This window comes from Myxine glutinosa, chromosome 8 (genome assembly GCF_964187855.1).
Source record: "Myxine glutinosa chromosome 8, kmMyxGlut1.1, whole genome shotgun sequence".
Taxonomy (NCBI): Eukaryota; Metazoa; Chordata; class Myxini; order Myxiniformes; family Myxinidae; genus Myxine; species Myxine glutinosa.
This window is the reverse complement of record NC_136268.1, coordinates 150,632,625-150,656,271: the sequence shown is the minus strand read 5'-3', so window position 1 is coordinate 150,656,271 and position 23,647 is coordinate 150,632,625. Positions and strand designations below refer to the sequence as shown.

General features: G+C 44.2%; 1 protein-coding gene across 4 annotated transcripts in view; it reads left to right on the top strand.

Moving 5' to 3' along the window:
• SCYL2 (SCY1 like pseudokinase 2) overlaps window positions 1-23,647 on the top strand; it is an 89,134-nt gene that overhangs the window by 34,222 nt on the left and 31,265 nt on the right. For all 4 annotated transcript variants that reach the window (XM_078783847.1, XM_068125394.2, XM_068125396.2 and 1 more), the window contains exons 7-13: window positions 3,787-3,903; window positions 7,869-7,994; window positions 8,523-8,699; window positions 13,463-13,585; window positions 13,834-13,947; window positions 14,047-14,179; window positions 16,998-17,116. In XM_078783847.1, coding sequence (XP_078639973.1) covers window positions 3,787-3,903; window positions 7,869-7,994; window positions 8,523-8,699; window positions 13,463-13,585; window positions 13,834-13,947; window positions 14,047-14,179; window positions 16,998-17,116 — 909 coding nt within the window. The remainder of the gene's footprint in view (window positions 1-3,786; window positions 3,904-7,868; window positions 7,995-8,522; window positions 8,700-13,462; window positions 13,586-13,833; window positions 13,948-14,046; window positions 14,180-16,997; window positions 17,117-23,647) is intronic.

Here is a 23,647-nt window from a genome sequence, read left to right as displayed (position 1 = left end):
TCACTACTCTGATCAACCATTCCTCCACTCCTAACTTCCTCAATGCCCAAGTCAATACTTTGCATGGAACCCTATCGAATGCTTTCTCCAGATCAACAAACCCAAGAAACAACTTCTTCCTCTTCTCCATGTACTTCTCCTGCAACTGCCTCACAATGAAAAGCGCGTCTGTCGTTCCTCTTCCTGGCATAAATCCAAACTGCATTTCATCGATCTTCACTTTCTTCCTTATCCTCCTCTCCAACACCCTTTCCAATACCTTCATTCCATGCTCCAATAACTTTATCGCTCGGTACGAGCCACACTCCAGAGGGTCACCTTTCCCCTTGTATAGAGGGACGAGGGTACTCAGTTCCCAATCCACTGGAATGCGGCCTTCTTTCACCACCAGATTACAGATCTCTGTCATTCTCTTCACACCCCAACTTCCTGCTGCCTTCAACATATCTCCCACAATTCCCGTCGGCCCTCCCGCTTTTCTACTCGTCATTGCTTTTATCGCTTCCTCAACTTCCTTCTCAGTTATCTTCTCTGCCGGTCCTAAAACGGGGTTACTCTCTATGTTGCCATCCCATTCATTCTCTGTATTCAACAGCATTTCCATATATCTTTTCCATCTTCCATTAATTCCATCTGGGTCGACAACGATTTGTCCCACTTCATCCTTCAAGCAACTCACCCCCATCACATCACACCTCTCTTTCGCTATCTGCTTTGCAATCCTGAATACTGCTCTCTGACCCTCTTCCGAATCCAAGCGTTCTCCGAACATTTTCCTACATGCCTTTCCTACATGCCTTCGGGCTGTACCCTGCCCATATGTAGTTGTAATTGTCATGGTTCTCTTTTTGAGGCAATGTTTTAATGGCCGGATGCCCTTCCTGACGCCAAAACTGTAACACTGTAAAACTGTAACTGTAACAAACGATTATAAATAAAAGAACCCAGTTTGCCCTTTTGCCCTTCGGACCTCGACCGACTAAAACGAGTATCTTATTGCATTCACTTGGAGGTATGCGGGAGAGAGAATAGAAGAGACGGAGAGAAAAGCGAAACGTGCTCCATGTGGGATGCTTGCGTGCGCTGTGTGGTCTTTCTCCCAGTGTGCAGCGGATCGGTCCGAGGCTGTCCCTGCGTTGCCTAGCATGTCGGTGAGACCAAGTCGTAAGTGCCCCACAAAGCACCGGAGTAACAGGCTGTTGTGAGGGCAGGCAGGCTCTGGGCAGCATCAGGGACAGCCACCAACCATGCTCAGCAGTGACCCAGAAGCAGAGTGAGCACCATAAAGAAGAGCAGAGAGCGAGCCAGCACTGTTGTTTTGGCTTTTATTAAGTCCCGTGGGACATGTTGGACCATCCGCTGCATGCACCCATTGGTTGATGTGGCTTGTCAGGCAAAGATCAATGGCCTGGGCTGTTTGGTGGGGCAAGCCAGCGAAATTCTGCTCGATCAAAGTCGGCCTTGAATGTCCCAGATGTCCATATATGGTGGTGTCTCTTCTCTGTCTTGTGTCCTCATGCTGACCCCACGATCGCGCTCTGTGACTGCACCAATTGACTACAGTCAAAAGAAAGGTCATACAAGGACAGATTATAACGAGGGAGGTTCCAGAATGCAGAGGGGAAAGAGTATAGATATAGACACTTTGGTGGGGTGACTAGATCTTTCTAAACACATGCCCAACACCTTTTTTAATTGCAGGAATTATGTTATACTTATGCTAACATGCACTACTATCCCCAAAACCAGATCCGTAATAATATTATGGGTTTTGTCTCGGAGGATAAAATGGGGCATAGATTAGAATATATATTTCGTAGTGCATGTTAGAATAAGTGTAATGCAATTCCCATAAGAATGGGAGTTGGTGGCGAGCACATGTTTGGAGAGCCATATAATTCCCTGCCCCAGTGTTTGTGTCTAAGCTCTTCCATTTCCCCTTCCCTACATTATTGAACATCTTCATGTATATCTTGTACCCTTCATGTACATCTGTCTTTGTGTACTTTTCCATTCTGAGCAACTTTCAGCAATGAGTGGATCACATAAGGGCATATGTGGGCTAAAGGTCGAACAAAACAAGATGCATGACCATATATGGACATCTGGTATGCTCAAGGCCAACAGACTGTCTGGGTATGGAATTTTCCTGGTTTGCCCACGAATTAGCGCAGCAGATCAATCGTCACCTGACAGGCCGCAGCAGCCAATGGGCGCACTGCCGGTGGTCCAATAAGCTGCACGGGACATTACTGCTGTGTTGTTCGCATGGTTGGTTTGGGTGGTTGCTCTTGCTTCTGGGTCCCTGCTGCTTCTCGGTACCTTCCTGTTTTTAGGCGCTTACCCAACCTGGTGTTCCTGTGCTTGTGCTTTGCTTGCATTGTGGTTGGACAGGCAAGTATGGTGCCGCATGGACTGCTCTGAACCGATCCGCTGCACATCCAGAGAAAAGATGCATGCTGTGTGTGTGAGCATCATGCGTGAGCATGTGGAGCAGGTTTCCTTTTCTCTTTGCCCAGTCTTCTCTCTCTGTCCCGTATGCCCTGAGTGAGTCGATAAGGCCATAGTTGTTTAAGCTGTCGGGTTCCCGATGGCACGTTGGGTTTATTTCTTATTTATTCATTTGTTACAGTCTCAACGCAATGCGGTCGTGCTCTTAATTTTGTTGCAATAAATCTCCGTTTGATGAACTCTTGTGCGGTCATTGGGAGCAGGCTCCATAACTAGTAGTGATTTGGCAAATTAACCCATTAGATTGACAGATTGGGTTCGCACATTAAGTGCCGCCATTAGTGGATCGCCGACTGGATCGCTCAGCCAATCAAGAGTGGCAGATTAGGCGAGGTCGAGTGTCTGAGATGCTGATCCATGCCCAAATTATGGGGCAGACGTGGTGACCTTTTAGACCCTTACCCTTCAGGGGAACAATGGTCTTTGAATGCCACATGACACTACAAAAAATAATTATCCTCAAAAAACAATAATATCTCAACTACAATGCAATTCCAACCAAAATCCTAGTTGTGCCATCCCTTGGATGGATGGTAAGCTTGGGACTGCTAACATTGATTGCTGGTGGACATTAAAGATCCTACATTGTCTTTTGATAGAGTAGGCGATTTATCGTCGGCATCCTGGCGGAATCCTGGTGTAGCCTGGTGTTGGCTTAGTGGTCAGGGTGCTGGTTTGGGATCCTAGGATCCTGGGTTCGAATCCCGGTCGATCGCTGAATTAACGCCAGGGGGGTTGACTCAGCCTGTCATCCTTCCGAGGTCGGCAAATTGAGTACCAGCTTTGCTGGGATGAATGATCACGGTGTGTACCCCGATTTAGAATAGGTACACCGTATCCCTGTGCATTGTAAGAGGCGACCAAGGGTTGGCGTCAGGAAGGGCATCCGGCCATAAAAACATTGCCTCAAACAGGGAACTATGATTGTCATGGGGCCCGCAAGGCCAACCCCCACTCTAGTGGGGAAAAAAATGGCCTTAAAACGATCATTCATTCATTCATCCTGGCCGAATCCAAAATCCATTTCCTAAACTACAGCGGGCATTGCATCGGTGATACAATGGTACATCCTCCAGGAATGATGCAATGGAAGTCACATGTTGCGCAAGCTCGTATTACAAAGTTAAATAAATACCCAAATAGCCCACAATTTATTATGCTCATGCTAGTTGTACAATTGTAGGAACATATGTGTGACATCATTCCTCTGGAATCTTGCCATTTCCTCATTGCATTTATTTGTTTTAATAAATTTAATTGCATTTTTCTTTTCAGCTAAGTCGTCTAAGCCCTTCTGTGCTGCGCAATGTACCTGAAGGTGTTCGTGATCACCTGAAGATGCTGTTGAACGTTGCCCCGACTGTGCGTCCTGATGCTGACCAGTTAGGCAAGGTATGGTTTAAGATTCACAGTGACTCTTTGATTTACACTTGAGATGCGTTCCTAAAAACTGAATGTAAGACAAAAAAATGTGAATCGAAAACAATTTTCCCATGGGCATGTTACAAATTGAAGATCATGTGTAACTGCATGGAAATTCCTAATCTAACTCTAACCTAAGTGAAGACTAAATGTGTAAATACAGTTCCTGTTAATATATCCTAAAGGCATAATAACTAAATACTGTATATCAATAAAAAATGTAAATAAATGTTTAAATAAACAAAATTATGGATGGTTGTAAATGTGTACGGTACTGTTGTTGCTCACCAAAATCTGTGTTGCGCAGCGAGTGGGGATGGAGCGGTTACTGAGACGATGAGGCTGGCAATGTTTCCTTGCTTGTTGAAGGGTTGTTGCTTATCGATGGAGTTTCTGTGCTTGTTGTGGGAGTTTCGTTTACCATAATTATTTGCTTCGTCGAGTGGTGACCTTCCTCAATGATTTTCTTCAATCCTCCCGGGAATGAATCTGCTGCAGTAACGTCTGCACTCGCTGCCTCTCCAGTCACTCGAATATTGTGCAGATTAGCACGCTTCTTGAACCGCTCAAACCATCCATGGCTTTCCTTAAATCATTTTCACGAATACTAGCACTTCCCTCACGTCCCTCATGTTCTTTAAAGTCTTCCCAAAGTGACTTGGCTTTCTCCTGGATCATCATCAAACTCATGGGAACATTCCTCTGACTCTGAACCTCGATCCACATGCTGAGAAGCTTTTCCATGACATTGTCCCTACCTTTCATAATTCTTACAGTCTTACTACCTGGGCTCCAACTTTCAGCATTCCATTTTATTTTGGTGACGTTAATACTAATTGTCCTTATAGTCGAGGGAGGAAGGCTCTTTGCTGATTCGGGTTCATTCTGATGACTCCAATTCAGTATCTGTTCTTTAAATTGATCATGATCAATGACATAGGAAGAGAGATATCTTGTATACTATCAGTGTGGACTTGTTTATTGATGCTGCCAGAAGTTGTCTTGATCTATGGCGTTTCAAATCAAACGATTTTTTTTTTTTTTTTTTTTGGATACAAGATCGAGGCTCGTGAAAGAGCTAACATTAATCACACAAAAAGTCAAACCGACACACAAAACACAAAAAATAAGGGGAGCGGCAGACAAGATGGGGAGAGAGGGGGAAGGACACAAACACAACATTTGAGAGCAGGGACAACGGGAGAAATGTGGGAGGGCGAGGGCTTTGGGGGAGGTGGGAGAGGTATAAAACATATGAACACTGCAAGGACTTCCAGGAAAGAAGTTGGAATTTCCAAAAAGTGGATCTGGGGTGAAATTAGCGGGGGTAGAAAAGATCAAGGTTTTGGATGGGGGAAGATAAGAGATGGTGGTGAACAGCTGTTTTAAAGACCTGGAGGGTGGAGTGGGATTGAAGAGAGTGAGGGAGTTTGTTCCAGAGGCGGGAGAAAAGGGGAATGAAAGAGTGAAGGTGAGCAGAGAGCCTAGATTTTGGCAGTTTAACCATAAGAGGGTTGCTGGCAGATGTTGTGCGACCTGGAGGAATATTTGGGGGACAGAGCACAGAGAGAGTTGGGGGAGCAAGGCCGGAGAGGAGTCAGTAGAAGACAGAAAGACCACCAACCTGCCTGCGGTGAGTGAGTGAAAGGCCCTCGGAGTTAACTTCATCGCAGGAGATTCCAATGATTCTGAAAGCTTTGGTTTCAACAGCGTGAAGCCACGTGAGGTGTGAGGCAGGAGCACCAGCCCAGAGGGGGGAACAGTATTCCATTGAGCTGCGGATGAAAGCCTTGTATGTGGTGAGGAGCTCAGGTGTGCCAAGGAAGGACTTCGCACGACGGAGGATGCCCAGTTGGCGACTGGCTTTGGAGGCCAGCTTGTAAATGTGGTTTTCCCAAGAAAGATCATGGCAGATAGTGAGACCCAAAAGCTTGAGTGACAGAACTTCTTGGAGAGGATTGTTGAGAAAGTAGATGGGAGGGTTTTCCAGTCGGTCCTTTCGGAGAGACATTGTAAGAGTGTGCGATTTGTCAGGATTGAAAGACATGTTCCACTTGTTTGAAGTGGCAAAATTGTCTTGCCTTTCATTTGCTTTCATCTCTCCTTGATCGTTCAGTCTATTGATGTAACGGGCTATATCCAATTTGAAGTGTCATTGTTTTCATCAACATTTCTATCTTCCACATACCATACACTTGTCTTTACCCCTATTATAAAACCTCTTGCTCTTCCATGATCCTCTATTGCATAGTCTCCTTGTAATAGTGACTTGCTTTGTTTATTTTCTCTTGAACTAACACGGATGCTCTTATGCATTCCCACACTCACTGGTTCTCTTCTGCTGTGGAGTTGGGGAAATTGCCGCCATCATGCTAGCCAACTGGAGGTATCAGCTCTATGGTGGCATCGAAGGATGAGGCTAAATACTTCATTCTATACGTTGTATTTCTCTGTTCTGTTCTTTCCCTCAAGGACCAGTCACTAACATATTCTGCTTCTGACATTAACGGTTCCTGGAATCACTTCCACCAGGTTCTCATCTAATGCATCAGTTCATCTCCTCTTGCCTCGAGACAAGATGAGAATTTTGTTTGTCACCTAGAACAGGTCTTTCAACCAAGATAAATATCTTTTCCTCACAATTTCTTTCCAGAAAAAAACAACAGGAAATTTTTTAAATCTTAAAGTCGTTTTTGTGACCATCCCTTCAAAGAAATTGAGTCTCTTAAACCTTATGAGCTCTCGCTTGGCCATAATCTGTCTTATGAAGACCACGTGCCACATTTGGTCCGTGCCACGTGCCACTTATGAAGACAATCTTTATATATTCATCTGATCATTTTCTTGTTAAAGTGGACATATCTCTGGCTGTCCTCAGAGAGCCTCCTCAGTACCGATGAGTCTGGCATTTCACTCAGGCTGACTGGCATGGTCTTCAAGCAGCCATCAAACATCTGGACTGGTCTCCCATCTCTACTGTCTCGGACATCAACTCATCCTGGGAATTATTCCAAAGAAAATTGCTCTCTCTCTCTCTCATGCACAGATTTATCCCATCTCGCCTTCAGTTGTCATATCCTTCCTCCTGTCCATGGTACACTGAATCCTGTGGTGAGGCAGTTGCCGTGAAATAACTTGCTTTCGCCTCATGGAAGACGAATCCAACTGAAGGCAATCTCAGTTCCTTCCACATAGCTCAGAATAAGTGTGTGTCTACCCTCAGGAGTGCCAGGAAGCACTATCTCTCCACACTCAAGAATGAACTCTCAAACCTGTCTCCTTCCTCCAAATCCTGGTGGCGCCTGGTCAAATCCGTTTCTTCATTCCTCTTTGTTTTTCATTCCTCCTCATTCCGCAATTCTTTTATTCCTCTTTTTTTCCCACCTCTGGAACAAACTCCCACACTCCGCAATCCCACTCTTCCCTCCAGGTCTTTAAAACAGCTGTTCACCACCATCTGATATCTTCCCTCATCCAAAACCTTGATCTTTTGTACCCCCGTTAATCCACCTCAAACACACCTTCAAATTCCAATTTATTTCCTGAAAGTCCATGTAGTGTCCATCTTGTTTATCCCATGTACCCTGCCCCAGCCCTCTCTCTTCCACAGATCTCCTGATGTCCCTGTTTCCTACTGTTGTTGTGCTTCCCTCTCTCTCCCTTTCTTGTCTCTCGCTCAGAGAGGCCTTTATTATATATTCTATGTGTTAGCTCTTATACGAACCTCGACTAAGTGTACAAAAATATAATTGTGGAATACCAATTGGTATCTTGTGCCGAGTAAGACCAAGTGATATCTCCCCTCAGCTTTTGCCATTTTTGATAACTAATAGTATTTTATCTTTTTGTTTGTTGCAAATTTTTCCAAACGATTGCACCAAAGGCGACTGTATACTGTTAACTGTGTCCATGTATGTACCATTCTTCACCCACAGATCCCTTACTTCGAAGATGTCGGTGCTGCGACTCTGCAGTACTTGGACACGCTGTTCCAGCGTGACAACCTGCAAAAGTCACAGTTCTTCAAAGGCTTGCCGAAAGTGCTACCACAATTACCCAAGGTCTGACCTTCCTTGATTCTCACATTGAAAACTGCAACAGCAAAGGCATCATGGAAACTGGCAAGGGAATTTAATTACAATTTATATTAGCATGTCACCACTCGAGGCTTCCTCTAGATAAAATCCTCATTATTACAAAACGGTGGCCTGGTGGTGAGAACACTGGACTGGCATCATTGAAATTGAAGGCTGGTATCCAGCTGAAGATTGGATTCAAAAGGCAGCAAGGCTGAGGAGAATTACCATGTTGCTATGGAATTGTCAGTAAAATCCAACTGGCTCTATAATGATCTTCAGGAAGGTATAATATTTTTCACCTGTTCTGGTCTACAGAATGTGTGGCAATGGAGCCGCTTCGGATGGGAATTAAAATGCTCCTTATAGAAATTTTGTTCTGCCCAAACCCCCCTCTAACAGGATAAAATATACGATCTTTCACGTCGAGCACAACAAATTAAATCGGCTTTCCATATGATTGAACCCCTCTCTCCCCTCTCGCAACTCCCCCCACCCCCTTCTCATCTTCAGCGAGTGGTTCAGCAGCGCGTTTTGCCATGCCTTGTGACGGAGTTTGTAAATCCAAACATGGTGCCTTTTGTTCTGCCGAACGTGTTGTTAATTTCTGTGGATTGCTCCCGTGCCGAGTACACAGACCTTGTGCTGCCCGATCTCATTCCCATCTTCAAGCTTCAAGAGCCCATTCAGGTTTGCTCCTATTCTTTTTTTTATAGATACTAGCAGAATACCCGCCCTAAGGGTGACCATGTTCCAAGCATGCAACACGTTCTTCTGACACACACCTTTATTTGATTGGTGTATAGGCAACTGACAGCTCCCTCAATCGCTCCCGGAAATAATAACAAAAATTTCCCAGGTTACATGCATGAAGCAAAAACATGCTGACTGCTTATAATTCAAAACACCTCACTGCACTGGAAAACGTGGCTACAGGAATACGAACGGTACTGTAAGGGTGGGGACATGTAATACCCTCTCCCACCTGGAGGCGGCGCTACACGATACACACTTGCATAGAGAATTCCTCCCCCCCCCCCCCCCCCCCCAAGACCACTGGCAAAGATAAAAACACCCCTATACACTAATTGGGATCTTGTTGATCCTATGTAGCAAGTCTGGATGTAATCTGGCTAGAACTGTAGGAGTAGCGTGCCAAAAACAAACATTAACTTTTTTTTTTTTTTTTCATTTTCAACCCTTGGTAGCATGTCTGATTTGACATTGTGTGACAACACCTACTGCATACTTTTCATATGCAATGCATTCTTGTTATTTATGTCTTCAAGGCATTATGATGAGCATTCTTCACCCTTGGAAACAAGTAAATATTTGCTCTTGAAATTATAAATCAAAAACACGTAAATTGCCTTCGTGATAAATGAGTTCCAACTGCCTCTACTGCTCACTGCACTATCAAGGCGACCATATATGCTTCATTGTAACTCGTTTACAACTGCCGTTAAGTCGATCATCATGTGTTCGTTGTGACGTCTCAATGTGCCCAAATACTGTAACTGCCCCCCTTTGTTTCAAAATTTGGAGATTTTTAACTGACTCATTTTGTGGTATTACTTTTGTGTGCTTAGTTAAAGACAGGTTTGGGTAAATTGCAAACAGAGTTAGTTTTCTATTAACAATGTGGCATGAATCCTATCTCACTAGTATTTAGTTAAACTGCCTATTTACTCCAGCCACTCAATCTAGGCCGCAACTGGCTCCACCTGATTGCACCCCCTGGGTTATCGCACACATCCCCATCCCCTAAGAGCATGCAACAGTATGTAGTTGTATTGATCAGAGTTTTTAGGAAGCTACTTTGGTAGTTGCAAAGAGTCCCTGAAAATTTTCAACCTGTGTGGTTGCCGCTCAATTTCAACCCGTGACTAGCCTCTGCACTTGTAACTCTGCATTGTTAGCGACTTCTGTCAGAACTTCTTTTTCACCCAATGTTTCCCTCCCTTGCTATCCTGAAGGCAAGCCACATGGTAAGTCTTCCTTCTCCTCCCTGTGCTTTGTTTCTTCACTTGTGACCTGGCTTATCTGTGTTTTCTGTACGTCTGTCACTTTCTGTGCCCATTTGCTTGACATAAGCTTCTGCTGCGAGTAACGCATTCTGTACATCACCTCATGTGCATAATTTAAAGGTGTGTGTGCTTCCTAATGCTTTGCTGCTTTCTTTTTTTCGATAGCTTTTCTTTTGTTTTACTTTATTATCAAATAAGTGTTTTTTTGAGGTTTTATTATGAAAACTAAGAACCAGAGATAACATACAGAAAGCATTAATGTGTTATTATCAAAATAAGTGTTATCAAAACACTGATGCGGATAAACAGCGGTACATTGAAATCGACACATGTGCAGTGGCTCCTTGTCCTGTCTAACATCCCAACCCCTCATGTGTGCCGGAAGGCAAGAATGCTGGGAGAGTTTAATCGCAATAAAGCCAACCCAGATCTTCCAATCCATGACGAACTTCAGAATATACCAAATATACAACTCAAGTCACACAAACCTTTCTGAGGCTCTGAAAATGTTCTGAGTGATGCGTAGTTTAACACAAAGGATGAGTGGCGCACTCTGTGGACAGATAACAAAATTGCTAACAACTGGCGAGTGATCCGACAGAAGAGGCTCCAGGTTTTGACCCCTTTCCTCACCCCACCTTCCCCCCGGAAAGAGCGGTCTGCGCTCATCAGGATCCGTACTCTCCATATACAAGGACTTCACGCCACCTCCACAAATGGGATTTCAAAGACCCAACATGTGACTGTGGTTGCCCAGATCAGACTATCACATCGTGAATAATTGTCACTACGGGAATTTGACAAAGGATTTAGGGCAAACCATGTGGTGAGGTGGAAAGAACTGGGAAGTGGCCTTGTGCTGTGTGCAGGAAGGATGTCAGAGTGAACTCCATTCAATGTACAATGTGCGCTGAGTGGGTTCATCAAAAATGTAGTGGTCTGAGAGGGTCATTAACCAGTGTGGCAGCTACATTCAAGGGTAAGGTGTGCACAGAGGGAGCTGCAGATGGAGGAAATGTTGAGTTGGATCTTGGAGAAGGCCTGAAGCTGGAAGGTGTGAAAACATTTTGCTACCTAGGAGACATGCTGAATGGAGAAGGTGGATCAGACTCGGCAACGGTTGCTAGAGTGAGAAGTGCATGGAAGAAGTTTCGGGAACTGAGTGGCATGCTGACGAGGAGGGGAGTGTCGTTGAAGCTGAAGGGAAAGGTGTATGCTGCATGTGTGAGAAGTGTTATGATTTATGGGAGCGAGACATGGGTAATGAACATAGAGCAGCAACGAAGGCTGGAAAAGGTGGAAATGCGAATGGTTCGGTGGATGTGTGGAGTATCGTTGAGAGAGAGGAAGACAAATGATGAATTGCAAAAGATTTATAGGAGTAGAGCCTGTGATGGATGCTGTGAAGAGAGACAGGTTGAGATGGTTTGGTCATGTGTTGAGGAAGGATGAAAGTGACTGGGTGAGAAGAGTGATGGAAATGAATGTAGAAGGAAGTAGAGGATGGGGAAGACCGAGAAAGACTTGGCTAAAGGTGGTGGAAGAAAAAATGCAGGTAAAGGGGGTTAACAAGGGGAGATGCAGAAAATAGGGCAAAATGGAGAAGATTGTCATGGGGCCCGCAAGGCTAACCGCCGCTCTAGCAGGGAAAATGGCCTTAAAATGCCTGTTGTTGTTGTTGTTGTGTTTGTATTTAGGGCAAAAAACACCTAACAACAGACAGTGCTGTAACTTGGCTGTCCAGCTTAGACTTAGATCTGTGAGCTGTAATTTGTTATACGCAAGAAAGATCAAATAAATTTCTGATTTGTTCCAAAAAGCTAAATTTAATTTCATAACTTTCGCTTCTCTTTTTAATTGTTGTTCGCGGGTTGCCATTGTGTTGTCTAATTTAGGCGTGATCCCCAATGGGGTGCACTTGATAGATAATAGTGTTGGCTATTCTGTTGGGGTTTCAGCAAGATAGTTGCATCGCTGAACACTGTCTTTCAGTTTGGGGCAAAAGCTCGCTGTTATCTCCTGCATTTTTGTACAAAAGGCATTCACATTGCATTTTGGCATAAATGACTGACATAAGGGGCTGATGAACAAATCGAAGAGGTATATTTGATTCAAACCTGGGGTTGTGGAGGAGGAGCGTGCGGTGGTGGTCAGTTGGTGGGAAGGGAAGTGGAGTGTGGTGTTGGCAGCTTCAGGTTCACAAGATTAGTCTTCAGACTAAGTTAAAACTGTCCTTTGTTTGCTCAATTATTTTGGACTGATCCAAATTGGTTAATACAAAACAGAAACTTTTTCAGTTATTTCTATGAAATGGCCTCAGAGTGGGTCCCGGTGTCCGGCCGGTGAATGTACGTACACTAACATTTGACTAAAACATCTCACAAACTACCCGACCGATTTATAATGGCCTAAATTTGGTATGATGCATCAGTACAGCAAGGTCTCATGTGGTTGTGCTCCCTATCTGGATGCACCCTGTATAAAGAGGGTAAAAAGTGGGGTTCGCCCCAAATATTGGTATTTCATTAAAAAATCATTTTCTCAGAAACCGTCAGGCAGATCCAGACCAAACTCGCCACGAGGCATCGGGATCATGAACTAACCTTAAGTTGTGCTCCTCATGGTCATATCTCCCATGAAACAGGGCCAGGGGGCCCCTCCTCAAATCCCTAATTTTCACTAAAACATTTCCACAACTACATGCGTGATACGGACCAAATTTGGTACAATGCATCAGGACAGCAAGGTACCGTGAAGTTGTGTTCCCCATCTGGATCCGACCATTTATTGGGGATTTAAGGGGGTTTTGCCTCAAATATTGGTATTTCATTCAAAAATATTCTCAGAAACCAACAACCAGATCCAGACCAAACTGGCCATGCAGCATCATGACCATGCCCTATCCTTAGGTTGTGCTCCCCATGGGCCATCCCATCCCCATGACTCCCCTCGATAGGGGGCCACAAGCTCCCTCCCCTAACCCCTCATATTCACTAAAACATATTTTCCTCACAAACTACATGACCAATAAGGACCAAATTTGCTACGATACATCAGAACATTAAAAACATTTGGATCTTCACCAATATCTAATCATTTTGTCCTTGTAACATACCCAACCTCTCCACCAAATTACCTCCGAATCCGTCCACAACTTTCTGAGATATCCTTGTCACAGACAAACAAACAGACAGGGGTGAAAACATCATAACCCCTGCTCCTAACGTCGGTGGTGGAGGTAATAACCGTCAATCCCCATGGGGATTTATTTATTTTTTGCTGTTTACATTATGATGAGCTACCTGTGCAAATTCCTCGAATCTCAATACTGGTAGAGAAAGGAAGACGAGAAGAAGAAGATGATAAAGAAGCTACTTTTTGATTTTGTTTTGATGCATCATGAGAGTATTTTACCCCGCTGGGCAGGTTTTGCTGATTTTCTTGCAAAAGATGGATTTGCTTCTCACAAAGACTCCGGCAGAGGATATTAAGCAGCACATCTTGCCCATGATCTTTCGAGCTCTTGAAGCTCCATCCATCCAGATTCAGGTACCAGCACTTGAACAGGTTGATTCAAAGCAGTTTCACTCGAGTTGCGTGATACTGTCGCGGCCCCTTCACTCTTGCCCAAATAGAGTTATTCCACTGTCATTGGTGTTTGTTTACTGCCTCATGGGTATTGAGCAAAGTAAAACAACAGGAGGCATTTGAATCCTACCTCCCTCCCCCCCCCCCCCCCCCCCCCCCCACTACCCTCCACCCCTCACCTCACCCTCCCTACCCATCTTTTTCTTCAGGAGCTGTGCTTGAACATTATTCCAACTTTTGCAAGTTTGATTGAATCTTCATCCATGAAGAATTCTCTTTTCCCAAGGATCAAGAATGCTTGCCTACAGACGAGTTCTCTCGCTGTAAGTGCCCGATTGATTCCCGGACGGCTTCTGAATTACGCACGCAATGCACCTGGCATAGGAAACCTGGCCAATGAATAATCGATGCACCCGTACCAGGTGCGCGTCAATGCACTTGTCTGCATGGGGAAGTTGCTGCAACACCTCGACAAGTGGTTCGTACTCGACGAGGTCCTACCCTTTTTGCAACTGATCCCTTCCAAGGAACCAGCTGTGCTCATGGCCATTTTGGGTGGGTCTCTCTTGAAAGTTTTCTTTTCTAGGGTTGGATTAAAGTAAGTATTTTTGTGGGAGGAGGGAATAATCTCGTAAATATTCTCAAAATTATTCTCCAATCTGCTTTGAAAACGTTTCTACCAACGTTTATGAAGGATTTCTTTGCTAATTTTTTTATTGAACTTCCCTGATAATGTTGAGGACCTACGTTTGAATTGTGTATGCTACACTGCTACAGCTCGGTCCACTGCCCTCGTTTGTTATGTGTGTGTGTGTGTGTGTGTGTGTGTGTGTGTGTGTGTGTGTGTGTGTGTGTGTGTGTGTGTGTGTGTGTGTGTGTGTGTGTGTGTGACTTCATGGTAGTTTAGCATCTCATTGAGCCCTATGGTTATCTCACCTGGAACGAAATTCAGGAGAGCTTATGCGATTGTGCGTCGTCCTCCCGTCAGTCCGTCCATCCGTAAACACTTGAAACTTCTTCTCCGAAACCGCTGATGGGATTGCGACCAAATTTGGCACAAATGATATTTGCTATGTTGTGACTAAAGTTTGTTCACGGCATTTAAAAAATCGGGGTGCAAGGGGGTCTACCGGGGTCAAAGTGCATCCAGGTTTGACCCCCCAAAATAGGAATTTGCTTTTTTCTCTGAAACTACACACAATATTTCGATGAAACTTGACCTCAACCTTCATCACCCATGTTGTACCGAGGTTTGTTCACGGCACAAAGAAAATCTAAGTTTAAAGGTGTCTATGGGGGGGGGGGGGGGCGGGGGGGGGTCGAAGTGAGTCCAGGTTTGACCCCCAAAATAGATATTTGCTTTCTTATCTGAAACTACACACACAATTTCAATGAAACTTGACCACAACTTTCACCACCCGTGATGTACCAAAGTTTGGAGGAGGAGAGGAGGATTTTTAATGCCGTGAACAAACTTTAGTCACAACACAACAAATATAATTTGTGCCAAATTTGGTTGCAATCCCATCAGCGTTTGCGGAGAAGACGTTTCAAGTGTTTACGGACAGATAGACTGACTGATGGACGGACGACGTGCCATCGCATAAGCTCCCCTGAACTTCGTTCCAGGTGAGCTAAAAATCGGGCCTTGAGGGGTCCACTGGGGGTTGCCCCCCAAAATAGGTATTTGCGCTTTTCTCGGAAACTACATACACAATTTCAATGAAACCTCACCACAACCTTCAACACCCTTGATGTACCAATGATTGTTGGTCTGAGGCATTATAAACATTAGAAGGCATTAGAAAAATTGTGGTTCTGAGGAGGTATACAGGATGGGAGGGGGGGGGGGGGTAGGGGTTGCCCCAACAAAATAGTATTTTTTGTTTGTTTAAAGTCTTATGATCGTGTTAGTATGATTCTACATGCTGCCCTGTCTTCTAGAAACCATTGAAATTGATTTAAAATACCTTTAGTCTGTGTAGTAGCCTGTTTATTCTACCAGGTGAGCACCAGGGGTATTGCCCCTATGTTTATTCCTCCGCTGACGAAGTAGCCGCAGACATTATGTATTCGGGTTGTCAGTCCATGTGTCCGTCCGTCTGTGATATGTTTTCGTTACAGCGATAACTTAAGAACGGCTGAAGGGATCCAAGTCAAACTTGGTACAAGTATGTATAATGATGTAAAGATAAACTGATGAGATTATGGGGTCAAAGGTCAGAGGTCCCATCAGGTAAAAATTCTGTTACCAAGCTAACCTGTGAACCAGTGATGAGATTTTGACCAAACTCGGTATAAGTATATATTATGATGCAAAGATGAACTCATTACATTTTGGTGTCAAAGGTTAGAGGTCATGTCAGGTGATAATATGATACTTGAGACCAGCTGAAGGGATTTAAATCAAACTTGGTACAAATATGTATAATGATGTAATAATGTGGGCGGCGGCATATCCATCGACGTGGCGACGTCGAAGAGTGTCGTTCTAGTTTTTAATTATTACGGAAACCTCATCTTGTTTTGTTATTCCTTTCGACAAAATCATTCAATTTGGTCACTTGTGTGACTTCCTGCTCTGTTTAATTTTGCCAGAAGTGCTCAACTACAGTGTGGATGGGAAAACCCATTTGTCATTGTATCGAAAGAACGAAACCTTTTGTCGATGCTTGTTGCAATCGTAGAGTGATTCACGAATGCCAGACTAATCCTAATAATATAATCTGACTAATATGATGATAATTTTAATTCTGGCAAAATTAAATTTTTTTAAATGTTTACATAATCACAAATATTATGAGGGGAGTGAGGGGATAAATTTCGAAATAGACCCATATCGGAGCACTTTCAACACAGCTACTGGTTATATTTGGTGCCTACCTCTAGCTATTTCAAATGTACAAGGTCTGATCAAGTTGAACCAATGTCCAGGTTTTCAGCTTGGTGCCCAGTTTTCACTTCTATCTGATTTTGTCCCATCTCTCCTCGAACTCCAATGTGGTGTGTGGTCATTGAGCAACATTCCCCTCTTTGGATTCCCATCCTCGTGCATTTACATTCGCCCTCCCAATTCGGTCCACTCTTCTTCCTCCCTACAAACCACGAGGAAAGCTGCTTTCGGTTATCAATTAAATTTTCTTTTTTAAAGGTTCAGGCCAATTTATATTGGGAAAGGATTTCGATGCTTATTATCCATAAGTATCCAAAATGCTGTTGCTGGCCTCGAACATATGAAGAAAAAAATTATTTATTTATTTTATTGTTTGCTGTGATTTGTGCCGCTTTCACTCCCATGCCAATCCCTGCTTGCCAGCAAAGGTACATTTTCACATCGCTTACCCCCACCTCCTTCCTTAATCGTTGCTTGCAGGAATATACAAGTGCACCTTCAGCCACAAAAAGCTGGGAATTACGAAAGAAATATTGGCCGGAAAGGTTTTGCCACACCTCGTACCACTGAGCATTGAAAGCAGCCTCAATCTGAACCAGGTAAGCAGGACTTTCCTTCTTGGTTATTGCTGCATGGTATTGTTTGCACATCCATGCAAACTAGTCAGGAAGTCGGTAGACTTCCTATGTATGGATGACCTTGACACCCCATAGGTTTAATACAACACAAATCCTCAAAAAATCAACCGAGATACAATCTTTTCAACCTATAATGTACCTATATTGGTCATCTGTATAGGATTTCACATGCAATGACATTAAAAAAAAATTTGGACGTCATTAAAATACATAATTGCTGACCGACCCAAAATAGCCGTTTTGTAATTCTTCTTCTTTTCTTTAGAGAGCCCAACGCAAAATTGGTTTAAGCTCAGGACTTGGTTTAAACATGAACCCACTGCATTTTAGATTGGGAAGGTTCTACAACATGCTAAATGTGAGGATGGTGGTGGACTGCCTGTGTACAGCTGGCATGGACATGACCGTCCATAATGCTGTACATCCATATTATAAAATAGGAGCGTCCATCCGTCCGTCCGTCACGAAACTACTCCCTCAATGTTGCGGCTAGCCTCACAAAACCTTCTGAGGAACGTTTTGGGGTCCCAGCAGGTGTCCTAAGGTAGGTGTGAGGTTTATTAAATACCTCGATTCAATTATGATTTTTGACCCATACAAAGTTTCATATCCGCCCGTTCTCACCAGCAGATTCATCTATATTGGTTATCACGTCAGATGATCTATATGATCCAGTCTATATTCGTTTACCTCACGAGTGTTTTTAATATTTCGTTTTGTTATATTAATGCTATAGTATTAATTTAAGATTGGAATTATTATGTTTGGAATGGAAATATAGATTGAGTTTAAAGCAGAATGAGGAAATGATGTGAGGGGTCCACCCGTGACACTTGCGGATTCAGCAATTGTAGTTTCGCCATTGACCTCATGCACAAACAACGAACCAGCTGTCCATGCCTGACGCCTGACTGAAGGTGGCACAGGAATGTGGAATTTATTGGGTCAGACGTTTTTTCTGAGACTCGGGCCTCAGTCCCATGCGTAGAATGGGTACCCTGCTAGTGATATTATATAATGGGCAGGAATTATAGCATGTATGCATGTATTCTATTTTTGCTACCCATCATATAATAGCAACACTTTTTAATGCAATCAACGTATAACTCAAGCATGTAAATACCTACGGCATTTAAAAAGCATGGAAACTAGTAACAAAAACCTTTTATTTTTATTTTTATGTAAAAGGATTTAGGGTTGATATGCCAAAAAGTATGCAAACAAGGTCGGGATCGGGATGGTCACAATAGATTAATCATGTGAGAAGCATACCTCCATCTTTCTTTGAATAATTGTTGTACCTACAAACGACAAGATACATCTCTCTCTAGAGTTGGGTTCACAATCACCACAAACAATTGTGTGCTTGTGCGTGCGTGCGCGATATCGTACATGTTGTTTGTTTTAGCAGTTTAATATATCACTGGCTGAATTTGTACATGGAAGCAATCAAGGGAGGGATGGAATTTGGACATGGAGGGAAGGATGGACGAGCAACAACTATTATTCAGATGTCGGGATGTTTTCACATGATGATCTCTTTTGACCATCCCTACCTTGTTTACATTCTTTTTGGCAAATATTCCCATACATCCTTTTACATTTTGAATTATTTTTTATAACTTGTCATACAGTCGTGGCCAAAATATTGGCACCCTTGCACCTTTTTCAAATAATGCACCATTTCTTCCAGAAAATTGTTGAAATTAAAATATATTTATTATATCCACATTTATATTTCTTTAGTTTGCAGTGGAACAAAACAAAAAAAGCTTTAAAAAATTACGAAAGCTTATTCCACATTATTTATTATTATTTACGTTTATTATTTATTATTTATTATTTATTATTACACATTATTATTTACGGGATATGCTCCGCAGGTTGGTCGAAGCGATGAAGAGAAGGACAAGTTCTGGTGTGCGATAGAGAAGCTGCTGGAAAACGTGAAAGATGAGGAAGTTGTTGTGGTAGGAGGAGACCTAAATGGACATGTGGGAAGGAGTATGGATGGTTTTGACGGAGTTCATGGGGGTTACGGATATGGTGTGTGAAATGGAGAAGGTGAAAGGATTTTGGAGTTTGCTGATGGAGCTGATTTGTTGATTTGTAATACTCAGTTCCAGAAAGAGGATAATAAGCTTGTTACATACACATCAGGTGGGTCGACGACAACCGTTGACTACCTGATGGTGTGTAGGCGAGATAGGGGGCACCTCCGGGACACAAAGGTGATCCCAGGGGAGGAGGCTGTTTCACAGCACCACTTGGTTGTCTGCGACATAAGGGTGAAAGGTGCAAGGAGAGCTCGGCGGGTGAAGTACCAACCGAGAATGAAGGTGTGGAGGTTGAAAGAGGTGACAGTAAGGGAGGCATTAAAAGAGAGGCTGAGTAGGGTCGAGGATGATGTGGTTGAGCCTGAAAGTGGTTGGATGTCAATGAAAGCTAGTCTGTTGGGAGCCGTTGGTGTGGTATGTGGATGGACAAAAGGACCACCGAGGCACTCGGAAACATGGTGGTGGGATGATGAAGTTGGAAAGAGGATTGACGAGAAGAGGAAGAAGTTCAAGGAGTGGCAGAAGGCGAAGGGTACGGGAGCAGAAACAGCAGAGCATGAAAGTTATAAGGCAGCCAGGAAGGCTGCAAAGAAAGAGGTAGCAAAGGCGCAGGAGGCATGCAGGAAAATGTTCGGAGAACGCTTGGATTCGGAAGAGGGTCAGAAAGCAGTATTCAGGATTGCAAAGCAGATAGCGAAAGAGAGGTGTGATGTGATGGGGGTGAGTTGCTTGAAGGATGAAGTGGGACAAATCGTTGTCGACCCAGATGGAATTAATGGAAGATGGAAAATATATATGGAAATGCTGTTGAATACAGAGAATGAATGGGATGGCAACATAGAGAGTAACCCAGTTTTAGGACTGGCAGAGAAGATAACTGAGAAGGAAGTTGAGGAAGCGATAAAAGCAATAAATAAAAAAACCACCTTTAGAGGCCATTTTTCCCCGCAAAGCGGGGGTTGGCCTTTTTCGGGGACCGTGGTTGTTGTTGTTTTTTTGGGTCCCCTTTTTGAAGCAATGTTTTACCGCCGGATGCCCTTCCTGCCGCCAACCCTTTTTGTCGCCTTTTTACGACAAACAGGGAATTACCAGTGAACTGGTACTCAATTAGCCGACCTCGGAAGGATGACAGGCTGAGTCAACCCCCCTGGCGTTAATTCAGCGATCGACCGGGATTCGAACCCAGGATCCTAGGATCCAAAACTGGCACCCTAGCCGCTAGCCCAACACCAGATAAAAGCAATAAAAAAAAAAATAAATAAACCACCTTTAGAGGCCATTTTTCCCCGCAAGCGGGGGTTGGCCTTTTTCGGGAACTGTGGTTGTTGTTGTTTTTCGGTCCCCTTTTTGAAGCAATGTTTTACGGCCGTATGCCCTTCCTGACGCCAACCCTTTTTGCCGCCTTTAACGACAAGCAGGGAATTACCAGTGAACTGGTACTCAATTTGCCGACCTCGGAAGGATGACAGGCTGAGTCAACCCCCCTGGCGTTAATTCAGCGATTGACCGGGATTCGAACCCAGGATCCTAGGATCCTAAGCCGGCACCCTAGCCGCTAGCCCAACACCAGGGATAAAAGATAAAGGACCAGATAAAAGCAATGAAGGGCAGAAAAGCGGGAGGGCCGACGGGAGTTGTGGGAGATATGTTGAAGGCAGCAGGAAGTTGGGGTGTGAAGAGAATGGCAGAGATCTGTAATCTGGTGGTGAAAGAAGGCCGCATTCCAGTGGATTGGGAACTGAGTACCCTCATCCCTCTATACAAGGGGAAAGGTGACCCTCTGGAGTGTGGCTCGTACCGAGCGATAAAGTTATTGGAGCATGGAATGAAGGTATTGGAAAGGGTGTTGGAGAGGAGGATAAGGAAGAAAGTGAAGATCGACGAAATGCAGTTTGGATTTATGCCAGGAAGAGGAACGACAGACGCGCTTTTCATTGTGAGGCAGTTGCAGGAGAAGTACATCGAGAAGAGGAAGAAGTTGTTTCTTGGGTTTGTTGATCTAGAGAAAGCATTCGATAGGGTTCCACGCAAAGTATTGACATGGGCATTGAGGAAGTTAGGAGTGGAGGAATGGTTGATCAGAGTAGTGATGGCAATGTACAAAAGAGCGCGCACAGCTGTAAGGACGAAGGACGGGAACAGTGGTGAGTTTGAGGTGAAGGTGGGAGTGCATCAGGGGTCGGTACTAAGTCCACTACTATTTGTAGCTGTGATGGAGGTGCTGGCTCAGAACGTAAAGGAGGGTTTACCGTGGGAGTTGTTGTATGCAGATGATCTGGTGTTGATTGCGGAAAGTATTGATGGACTGAAGGAAAAGATGAACAAGTGGAAGGAATGTATGGAGACAAAAGGTCTGAAGGTGAATATCGGAAAGAGGAAGGTGATGGCAAGTGGTAAAGCATGTGGTGAGGTGGAAAGAATTGGGAAGTGGCCCTGTGCTGTGTGTAGGAAGGGTGTCGGAGTGAACTCCATTCAATGTACAATGTGCGCTGAGTGGGTTCATCAAAAATGTAGTGGTCTGAGAGGGTCATTAACCAGTGTGGCAGCTACATTCAAATGTAAGGTGTGCACAGAGGGAGCTGCAGATGGAGGAAATGTTGAGTTGGATCTTGGAGACGGCGTGAAGCTGGAAGGTGTGAAAACATTTTGCTACCTCGGAGACATGCTGAATGGAGAAGGTGGATCAGACTCGGCAATGGTTGCTCGAGTGAGATGTGCATGGAAGAAGTTTCGGGAACTGAGTGGCGTGCTGACGATGAGGGGAGTGTCGTTGAAGCTGAAGGGAAAGGTGTATGCTGCATGTGTGAGAAGTGTTATGATTTATGGGAGCGAGACATGGGTAATGAACGTAGAGCAGCAACGAAGGTTGGAAAGGGTGGAAATGCGAATGGTTCGACGGATGTGCGGAGTATCGTTGGGAGAGAGGAAGACAAATGATGAATTGCGAAAGATGATGGGAATAGAGCCTGTGATTGATGCTGTGAAGAGGAACAGGTTGAGATGGTTTGGTCATGCGTTGAGGAAGGATGAAAGTGACTGGTTGAGAAGAGTGATGGAAATGAATGTAGAAGGAAGGGGAAGACCGAGAAAGACTTGGCTAAAGATGGTGGAAGAAGAAATGCGGGCAAGGGGGTTAACAAGGAGAGATGCAGAAAATAGGGCAAAATGGAGAAGATTGTCATGGGGACCGCAAGGCTAACCCCCGCTCTAGTAGGGAAAATGGCCTTTAAAATGCATGTTGTTGTTGTTGTTGTATTCTACACAGAAATCCTAAAATGGCCCGGACAATATTATTGGCACCTTTTAGAAGTTCAAGCAGGTGATTCTCCTTTACCTTGGAATTGAACTCACCTATGTTGAGTTGCAGGTGCCGGCAATATAAAAATCACTCATTCAACCAGTTTGAATAGAGAAAAGGAGTCATTCTGCTCTTTTGTGTCAATGTGTGCACCGCAATGAGCATGGAGAAAAGAAAGAAAACCAGAGAATTGTCTGAGGAGGTCAAACACAAGATTGTAGCCAAGCATGGACAATCTCAAGGCTACATGTCCATCTCTGGAGACCTTGATGTTCCTGTGTCCACCGTATGCAATGTTATCAGGAAGTTTAAGGCCCATGGCACTGTAGCCAATCTCCCTGGACATGGCCACAAGAGAAAACTTGATCGAAGATTGCAGCGAAGGATTGTTCGAATGGTGGAGAAAGCACCTCGATCAACTGCCAAACATTCAAGCTGACCTTCAGACACAAGGTACGACAGTTTCAACTCACAGCATCCATTACCAACTCGATGAAAGGGGGTTCTATGGTAGGAGATCCAGGAGGACCCCACTATTGAGAAAGCCCGACTGGAGTTTGCCAAAACACAGCTGAAAAAAAAACAAAATCCTTCTGGGAAAATGTCGTGTGCACAGATGAGACCAAATTAGAGCTTTCTGGTAAAGCACATCATCTCTATGTTTACATAAAACAAAATGAAGCCTTCAAAAAAAGAATACGTTCCTTACAGTCAAACATGGATGAGGTTCAGTGATGTTTTGGGGTTGCTGTGCTGCCTCTGGCACTGGGTGCCTTGAATGTGTGCATGGCATCATGAAATCAGGAGATTACCAAGGCATTTTGGAGTGCAAAGTTCAACCCATTGTCAGAAAGCTGGGTCTCCGTTAAAAGTCATGGGTCTTGCAGCAGGACAATGACCCCAAACACACTTCAAAAACCACCCAAGAATGGTTCAAGACAAAATGCTGGACTGTTCTGAAGTGGCCGCAATGAGTCCAGATCTAAATCCTATTGAACACCTGTGAGAAGATCTGAAAACAGCAGTTGGGAGAAGGCACCCTTCAAATCTGGGAGAACTGGAGCAGTTTGCACAAGAAGAGTGGGCCAAACTGCGAGTAGAGAGGTGTACGAAGCTCATTCACGACTATAGGAAATG